This window comes from Pelophylax lessonae, assembly GCF_965119305.1.
Source record: "Pelophylax lessonae genome assembly, chromosome: 5".
In the NCBI taxonomy this organism is placed as follows: Eukaryota; Metazoa; Chordata; class Amphibia; order Anura; family Ranidae; genus Pelophylax; species Pelophylax lessonae.
Window position 1 is genome coordinate 467,004,407 of NC_138772.1, and position 10,135 is coordinate 467,014,541.

Consider the following 10,135-nt stretch of genomic DNA (forward strand, 5'->3'; position numbering starts at 1 on the left):
GGCAGAGCTGACAACATATGCTGTAGAATTCAGAGTGAGAAATACATGGGGGTCGATTTACTAAAACTGGAGAGTGCAAAATCTGGTTCAATTCTGCATAGAAACCAATCGGCTTCCAGTTTTTTCCCTCAAAGCTTAATTGAACAAGCTGAAGATAGAAGCTTCACCAGATTTTGCGCTCTCCAGTTTTAGTAAATCAACCCAATTGTGTTATGTCAGAGAAAATTAGAACACACTATGCTTCTATCACATTGACAGTCATTTTCTGTACTTGCAGCATGTGTAAATGACTAAAATATTTGGAAAAATGTGGAGATCAGAGGTGCTCAACCCATGGTCCGCTGAGCCCTCTGATGTGGCCTGCGACCTCAAGCCATGGAAGCATTTGCCTATTCTCTGGGATAGAGGGTCGGCCAGCCCAGATCATGATCAATGGGATGTTGACCTGCCGACTCAGAGCATCAGAGTACATAGAGCCAGTGCTGGCAGCAGGGTAAGCAGGAGGCTGTAGAGGGAGCAGGAACAGCATAAACCGATGCTTCCTCTGTAGCGCCGACTCCTGTCGCAGACCGAGTGAGTAGGCATATTATTAGCACTTATAAAAAAAAAAGGGTTATTAGACTGCTTTCACACAGATCTGCAGGTGCAGCGCAGTGCCTGAGCTGCTCCACCAAAACGCAAATGTAAATGAGCCATTACTGTCCTGAGCCCCCTTTAAGGCTACTTTCACACTGATGCACTGTGGTTTACAGCACAGTGCATCTGCGACTTCCCTGCGGGTTAGCTGCACTGAGCCATAGACTTCTATTTTATTCTGCAGGTTTGGTGTGCTGTCTTGAAAGCGCACCACAACTCCTGAATGCGAGATTTATGGTGTACTTTCAGAAAGTGCACCACACCCGCAAGATGTAATAGAAGTTTATGGCTCAATGCAGCTAACCTGCAAGAAAACCTCAGGTGCACTGTGCTGCACCCACTGTGCGGGTAAACCGCAGAGCATCAGTGTGAAAACAGCCTTATAGGAGCCTCAGAAAAGTAATGGCTCATTTACATTTGCAGTTTGGGGAGCTGGTAAAGCCCCATAGTTTACTACGGCCCACGACCGGATACCAAATCACTTTGACAATTAAAAATGAAAATTTATGTTTTTCAAGCACTGTAGGTTTCTGGTTTCTTGCTAGCTCTCATAATTGGATATATTAACAACAACCCAAAAATAAATAGTACTAGCCAACAGAAAAAAAAAAAAACTTTGGATAGAGCAATCAGAGCTTCAGTCAAAGCTTGTGGTTTTCCTTTTTGGATAGAATGAAGAATGGTTGGAACATCTACAAAGTTTTTAATGTTGTTTGTGGCCATGTTGAGAATTTGTTTTGCTTTTTGTCCCAATGACCCAATGGTGAGGGAAATTTCCTAGATGAAGACACAAACCACAAAAAAATGTGTTAGAAGTTCTAACATTTCCCACTCTTCAAAAAAAAAGACTTGGATGGCCTGAGTCTGCTAACTTCCTGTCCCATTGACCACATAGGAAGTGATAACAAATCACCCCAGTGAGAAAACATGCAGCCATATAAACCTGGCAAAGCTTTCAGCACTTCTGCATGCCATTCAAAATTGAAATGTTGGCTGAAGTTCCATTTCAGTATCATGGTGCATACATTATTTTTGTGCAGCACAGAACCAAAAAAAATCTGTGAGCAGCTAAAAGACCAGTACTGATTGGTTGTTACAGGTAGCAGCACTTCACTGGCCTTTGCAATTATTCCACATAGTTTCATTTTCTTCTTCCGCTGCAATGTGTATGAATCTGTCCTGGCAGTAACAGTAGGCTCTAGCTCTCAGGAATAGGTCCTTCCATACAGAACTATTTCAACCAGAGCTTCTAGAGAGCCAATCGATAGACAATCTCAGCTGGAAATGTATTTTATTCTCTCTAGTATCTATAACAAAGATCTATTTTCTTTCTTATTGTAGGAATTCAGGGGATAGTAGATGCATACCGCAGTTGCCTTCCTCAAGTTAAACTGTATGGTCCCACCAACTTTTCCCCAATTATTAACCATGTTGCTGCATTTGCTGCAGCTGCAGCTCAGCAAAAGACCGCTTCTGTAAGTAAGCTTTTCTGCATGCTTTGTTGATAAAGGTGGATCATTGAATGCTTGCTTTTAGTTGAGATATATATATATATATATATATATATATATATATATATATATATATATATATATATATTTTTTTTTTTTTTTGTTTTTATTTGCTCGCTGCATGTGTGCTATTATGAAAATTGTCCTTTACATTCACACACAGAATAAAGCTTCCAAGAGCCTTTTAACTATCCTGGGACAACGTTTCTCAACCTTTTTATCATAGAGGAATCCTTCAAATAATTGTAGGGTCTCAGGGAACCCTGCTTTAACGAATTGGGGGTTATTGGGGAGACTGCATCTCTTACAGTGGTGGCCAGGTTACCACCCAACAGACAGCTAAAAAAAAAAGATAATTGGCTCTGCCAAGTGGTGTTGGACTTGGAACTTTCCAGGTATTATCAGATGCGAGGCCAATCAACCACTGCTTAAATAACCCCTAGCAACCTGAGGAACCCCAGGTTTCCACAGAACCCTGGTTGAGAATGGCTGATCTAGAAAATGTGTACCAATTTGTACACTGGAGAGAGGTTGGCGATTTAACAAAATCTGAGAAAGTAGAAAATGTAATTTGAAGGTGAAGGTAAACAACACTACTTAAAGAGTTAGTCCATCATAATGTAGAATTTTAGCTAAAAGTGGAAACTCCTGGACTAAGTCAGACTCTGACTTTCATATCTTGGATATTTCACCAGTGAGATCTCCCTAGTATAATTCCCAGCTCTGTTCCTGTCCACTGTTTGCTTGTACAATCAAATTGCAATTGTCCCAACCTATAACTGGCCTTAACAGCAAGGAGCATATTGGAAGGGTGACGCATGTTAAACAAAATAAAATTTCCTAGCTCAACTTACCAGCCAGCCTGCAACAAACCAAATTGTCCTGTCCAAAGGTTTATGCTAAACAGGGGTTTCGTTTGAACACACTTGCAAATACATGTGTAAGCTGCAGAGGCCGTGACAGGACACCCCGGCATTATCTGCAGTCCAAACTCTATACATTTTGAGAGCTTCCATAGTAGGAGCATATATATAATAATGGATAAATTGACGGCAGGTTTGCCTGGAGGGAGCCCACTCAAAGGCACAGGGGTGCACTGGACCCCCAAAAAATAGCACAATAGCAGCAAATGTGTCCGGTGCACCCCCTCACCAAATAACCAACAGTACATTCAAACGTCAACTGTCCCCACCTCTAACTGGCCCTAACAAGAAGGAGCACATGGAAGGGTGATGCATTTCGGTTGTACCTGTCCAGCTTGGTGTGTCCCAGAACTTTCTATATTCTAATATAAAACAAATCCCGCAGGGAAAGTGGGATCTTCTGTAATGTCCACATGTGTGCAGACCTAGGAGCTCCAGTGCTGAGATCTCGCCAATAAAGTCCCTGAGGGATATAAGAAATTGTCATGTGGTTTAAAGTAGAACTATAGACAAAGGTTTTTTGTTTTTTTTCATATTGGATACTGTAATGGAAGGTTACAACCCCTGCCAGAATTTTTTTCGCCATCGATGTCCCATGGCAGAGATTTCCCTTCACTGCCTATCCCATAGTCAAACGTAAAGTGAGAGGAAATCCCTGCAAATTAAGGAAATTCCTTGGGGACCACCAGGTCACCAGAACTAGTGTCCCCATCAGAAAATTTCTCCTCTATTACTTTTCTAGGGACAACCCAGAATTTGGGATTTTCTTTTACTTTCAAGATGAATAATAAACAGGACTAATAGAGAGGGTGAATCTCCATAATGGGGGCACAGACAGCAATGAAAATTGGCAGGTGTTCTAATCCCTCTCCACTCTATCCAAAACAAGAAAAAAAATGCCTTTAGTTCTACTTTAACTCTCAAGAATCTATGAAAAGCAGACATAACAGATTTTCTATGGACTCTTTAAAATCAAGAGATTGCAAGCCAAGTTGTAGATGGGCGTTGACTAAAATCATTCCATCGAAGCACAGTGACTACCTTTTTTTGACTGTGCCACAATACCAGGCGTTCTGATCAGCCGCTGCAGATGTATCCTTGGAGTTTATAGTGTTGTCTTTTCTTTACATGTAATGTTAACATATAATTGATGAAATGCAACGTCACAATCATTTCGTTTTCAAAGTTGTTGACATTTATTCTCATTTTGTTTTGTAGCAATACTTTGTCCTGCTGATTATCACTGATGGCGTGATAACAGATCTTGATCAGACACGACATGCCATTGTTAATGCTGCCAAGCTTCCAATGTCAATCATTATAATTGGCGTGGGAGGGGCCGACTTTAGTGCCATGGAGTTTCTGGACGGTGACAATGGAGGTCTTCGATCACCCACTGGAGAGATGGCAATAAGAGACATTGTGCAGTTTGTGCCATTCAGGCAGTTTGCGCAGGTCAGTGAATTGTTTTCTTAAAAATAACTTCTTAAATTTAAATATGGACTCCAAGTACCATTATTTAAATATGCTTAGATGTGTTACGATCCACTTACCTTTGCCCAACAGCTATATTTTACACTATCTCTAGTGTTGTGTGAATGCTTGGCCCCTAATAAAATGCTCAACTGTAGTATCACTGGCTGCTTTTGTGATTGGACAAAGCATGTGGAGGTAGCCAGATCATATGACATTTGAACAATCACAAAAATTGTGACTTCTGGAGTTCAGCTATAAAGTAGAAGGAAACGCAATACAGTCACCCACCTTTTAAATGTTGCCTTCCCACTGCTCTTACAGTGAATCCTGAAAATATTCACAGTGCTTCACTTTCTCCACATTTTGTTATTTTTCAGCCTTATTCCAAAATGGATTAAATTCATTATTTTCCTCAACATTCTACAAATAATACCTCATAATGATAATGTGAAAGAAGTTTGTTTGAAATGTTTGTAAATTTAGTAAAAAAAATAAAAAAATCCTATATACATAAGTATTCACAGCCTTTGCTCAATACTTTGTTGAAGCACCTTTGGCACCAATTACAGCCTCTGAGCAGTTTCTCCCATTCTTCTTTGCACGACCGCTCAAGCTCCATCAGGTTGGATGGGGATCTTCGGTCCACAGCCATTTTCAGATCTCTACAGAGATGTTCAATTGGGTTCAAGCCTGGGCATTAGCTGGGCCACTCAGAGACATTCACAGAGTTGTCCCATAGCCACTTCTTTATCTTGGCTGTGTGCTTAGAGTCGTTGTCCTGTTGGAAGGTGAACCTTTGTCCCAGTCTGAGGTCCAGAGTGCTCTGGAGCAGATTTTTATAAAGGATGTCCCTGTACATTGCTGCATTCATCTTTCCTTCAACCCAGACTAGTCTCCCAATTCCTACCGCTGAAAAACATCCCCACAGCATAATGCTGCCACCATTATACTTCACTGTAGGGATGGTATTGGCCAGATGATGAGTGGTGCCTGGTTTCCTCCAGACATGATGCTTGCCATTCAGGCCAAAGAGTTCAATCTTTGTTGATTCAGACCAGAAAATTTTGTTTCTCATGGTCTGAGAGTCTTAAGGTGCCTTTTGGCAAACTCCAGGCGGGCTGTCATGTACCCTTTAATGAGGAATGGCTTCCGTCTGGCCAATGTACGATACAAGCCTGATTGGTGGAGTGCTGCAGAGATAGTTGTTCTTCCTGAAAGTTCTCCTCTCCCCACAGAGAAACGCTGGAGCTCTGTCAGAGTGACCATCGGGTTCTTAGTCACCTCCATGACTAGGGCCCTTCTCCCCAAATGCTCAGTTTGGCCGGACTGCTCTAGGAAGAGTCCTGGTGTTTCCAAACTTCTTTTATTTACAGATGATGGAGGCCACTGTGCTCATTGGGACCTTCAATGCTGCAGACATTTTTCTGTACTCATCCCCAGATCTGTGCCTTGATACATCATGGCTTGGTTTGTGCTCTGACATGCACTGTTAACTGTGGGACCTTATATAGACAGGTGTGTGCCTTTCCAAATCATGTCCATTCAACTTAATTCACCATTTTGCAATAATTTCAAACAAACTTCTTTTACACTATCATTATGGGTTATTGTTTGTAGAGTTTTGAGGAAAATAATGAACTTAATCCATTTCAGAATAAGGATGTAACATAACAAAATGTGGAAAAAGTGAAGCGCTGTGAATACTTTCTGGATGCACTGTATATTTCCTGCATATAATTTCTAATACATTTCAATGTAAATAAAATTTTTAAAATATTTTTTCCAAACGTGGCCTCAAAGCTTCGGTAAGTGTGTCTGTCTATAGAAGGCACCGACAATGCTGCTGAATCCTCACAGCAGTGACGTCAACCCTCTGGCGTCCATAGCTGTAAGGCATTGCAGGCCTCTACCTGCAGCAGACTCTCACAGCCGGTCATATGACTGCTAAAAAAAAAAAAAAAAGTTTTATTTTAAAAGGTTTCTTTCTACTTTAAGATGTTTAACCACTTACCGACCACCAGCCGCAGCAGAATAGCTCGGCTGCGCGAACCGATGTATGGGTACATAGAATCGCGGGAGCGCTCCTGGAGGCACGCCCCACCCCCCCCCATTAGGAAGCTGAGAAGCCAATCCACGGGGCTGGCCACCGCGATTGCCACCGGGCACCCACAATCGCTCCCCAGCTGAGAGAGAACGACGGTCTGCTGTTGTAAACCATTTTTCTCTCTGGAAAGAACACAGAGTGTCTGCCATCCTCCTATTTAGGAACACAGGTCTCTGTGTTAATTCCACAAGTCCCTCCCCCATACAGTTAGAAAACACTCCCCTAGGCTCACACTTAACCCTTTGATCACCCCTAGGTTAACCCCTTCCCTGCCAATGTCATTATTAAAGTAGCAGTGCATATATTTAGCACTGATTACTGTAGTAATGTCACTGGTCCCCCCAAAAGTGTTAAAAATATCAGGGGCCGATCTGTCCACCACAATGTCGCAGTCCCGCTAAAAATTGCAGCTCACTGCCATTACTAATAAAAATAAATAAAAAAAATTTATATAAATCTTTCCCCTAGTTTGTAGACGCGATAAACTTTGCGCAAACCAATCAAAATACGCTTATTGGGATTTTTTCTTACCGAAAATATGTAGCAAAAAACAAATTGGCCTAAAAGGATGAGGATGAAAAAATTTGATTTTTTGCTAAGCGGGAGTAGCCATTAAGCCTTTTTGACACTTTTGTTTACAAGAAAAATCTGTATTTTTTTTGCTAGAAAATTACTTCGAACCCCCAAACATTATATATAATTTTTTGTTTTTAGCAGCGACCCCAGAGCATAAAATGATGATCATTGCATATTTGTATGTCACACTGTATTTGTGCAGCGGTTTTTAAAACGCAATTTTTTTTTTTTCTTTAACAAATTCACTTAAATTAAATTTAATGCAAAAAAACACAATATATAACCCAATCTCTTGGTAAAATAAATAAAATGATGATACGCTGAGTAAATAGATACCTAACATGTCACACTTTAAAATTGCGCAGGCTTGTGGAATGGTGATTAAACTACGATACTTAAATTTCTCCATAGGTGGCACTTTGAAAATGTTTACAGGTTACCAGTTTAGAGTTACAGAGGAGATCTAGCTCAAAAATCATTGCTCTCACTATAAGGCTTGCAGCTTTCTATCACAAGCAATGTAAACATCCCTTGTGATAGAAAAAAGGGGCGACAGTTCCTCTTTATGGAGACATCTGGGGTCTATAAGACCCAAGATCTCTCTGCTACCCTTGAAAGCCTTAGATGATAAAAAAAAAAAAACATTGATCTGATGCTTTAAAAAAACAAAAAAACAAATATTTATGTCTTCCCTGAACCGGAAGTGACATCATGACATTGCTCCAGTCCTCCTAGATCATAGAAGTGGGGAGAGCAAACACAGCTTAGTCGGAGGAACCAAAGTTAATATCTGACGCCAGTGAAAGGTAGTTCGCTGTGAGAATGTGTTTTAAAACAAAACACGTTGGGAGGGGCCTACACGTTCGTGTCTGACCGCCGTACCTTTGGATTCAAAACGGCGGTCTATCTGATGTGAGTTACTGGCCAAATATCTTTATGACATGCACATGTATTTTTACTTTAACCGTTTTAATAAATGCTACACTATATAAGCACTTTTGGCTCTATTTGATGAGCGTTCATAGAGCACACCCAGTATATATTGTGACTGGGAACAGGATGGGTATCCAGCTCTCGATGGGATTGTAATCAAGGCTTTTTTTCTATTGATTTCCGGTGAGTGCATTGGAATTGTGGTGAAGGAACACTTTATCCATTACAATATTCACTGGAGGTGGACTCAATATCTTTTCACACATATTTTGGTCGAATGTCAAGACACCCTACAGTTCATTGATATTTTCCACTGTGGAATATGGACTATTCTATATGAATGGACTTTTGTTTTGCTTAACTAGCGCATATATAATTAATGTTATGTTATTTGCATTATAGCGCTGCACTCCCTTTTTACGTATTTATACGTATTTCGGTCTTGAAGTGGTAAAGAACTAAAGAACTGTTACAAACTTACATCAAGAGAACTATGCCCACCCTTTCCCCCCAGATGCTCCATTCATAGAAGCCATAGTACAGCTTCTGTGAATGGAATGTGATCTATGAATGGAGGAGGCAGAGTTATCATTTGCCCTTCCTCCATTCATAGAAACTGTAGTGCGAGTTCTATGAATGGAGCAGCTAGGGGGAAAGGATGAGAATAATCAGGCTCTTTTAAAGAGAACGTGCAACTGCTTTAGTTTTATTTACCCCCCCCCCCCCCATCCCGCACCAGAAGATTAAGATGGATTATGACTAACAGCAGATGAACCAGCACAAGTCTGTTCCCTGTAAGTTTTATGTCTCTTGTGCTGATTTTTTTGTTGTTGATTTTTACTTTTCTTAGGCTTTAAATTTCTGATGAAAATTCACGCTCAAAGAAATACAAAGAGTTTTTCGTAACATTTAAAAAATGTTATTATTTGCCTGTCTCTAGTTTCAGAACCTTGAGTTACTGCTCTGAAATAAGACATGATACATGTGAAGTCACTGATACTTTTAAAGGCAACATGTGATGTCCAATGCAAACACGGCAAATTGTGATGTCATGTTATGATACATACCTAATGGCTTTTGTAGGATAGAAAAGATGATAGTTATTAAACTGATAATCTCACAATCTTATATCTATGAATCATGATTTCTCTGTATATTGATGCTAAGAGAATAACCTGTTATGGGTTTTAGATTGTCAAGGGAATTGGTAAAATGGGATTTGGTGAACAACTAGGCTAACCTAAATTGTTTATATTGTCCTTTCTGCCTCTTGGTAACCTCATTCTTCTCTTCTGATTTTAGGCTCCCAAGGAAGCCCTCGCTCAAAGTGTTTTGGCTGAGGTTCCCCAGCAAGTTGTCTCTTACTTCAACACGTACAAACTAAAGCCACCCAACGATCCAGCAGCTAAATAAAAAAAAAAAAAAAAAAGGATCAGTTCGCCAAAAAACAATATTTCAATACTCCGTGCATAAATGTCTTATTACATTTCGTAGACCAGGACTGGACAAATCCCAAAGTGCTAAAGAATTACAGCAGGTTCTTTAAATCTGCAAAATAACAGATAAGCTATGCTTCTCTTACCCTAAGGTGTCTTCACTTACCTTTACTCCACTGCTATTGCTGCCTCAATCTGCTGTCAAAATATCTACCAATTCCCGTGCATGTTCTTTCCCAGTCAAAACTTGCACATGACTAAGTATAGTCCCTCATCAGACAACGCTCAGGCCTGGTGATAGGTCCCTCAGGCTTTGAGCGCTGGTTTGCGGAAGTATCCCCCTAGGACTTTCTTATGGCTCTGACAGCAGATTGGACACCAAAGCACCCTTTAACACACTAAGGGTAACAGCACAGCATGACTGTTCGGATTCATTTTGAGGGGAGTTCTTTTCAAACACTGTGCTTGAACGCATTTAACTGCATTTGAATATAAAATGAAACGCTTGACAAGGAAGGGATATGCTACTAAACAAGCGTA

At 40.5% G+C, this 10,135-nt stretch overlaps 1 protein-coding gene across 1 annotated transcript in view; it reads left to right on the forward strand.

Moving 5' to 3' along the window:
* The window catches only part of CPNE3 (copine 3), a 105,493-nt gene extending 95,884 nt beyond the window's left edge, over positions 1-9,609 (forward strand). The window contains exons 14-16 of the mRNA XM_082258530.1: positions 1,978-2,111; positions 4,289-4,525; positions 9,462-9,609. Of these exons, the coding sequence (XP_082114656.1) occupies positions 1,978-2,111; positions 4,289-4,525; positions 9,462-9,572 (482 nt within the window). The 3' untranslated portion in view covers positions 9,573-9,609. The remainder of the gene's footprint in view (positions 1-1,977; positions 2,112-4,288; positions 4,526-9,461) is intronic.
* The last annotated feature ends 526 nt before the right edge of the window (positions 9,610-10,135 follow it).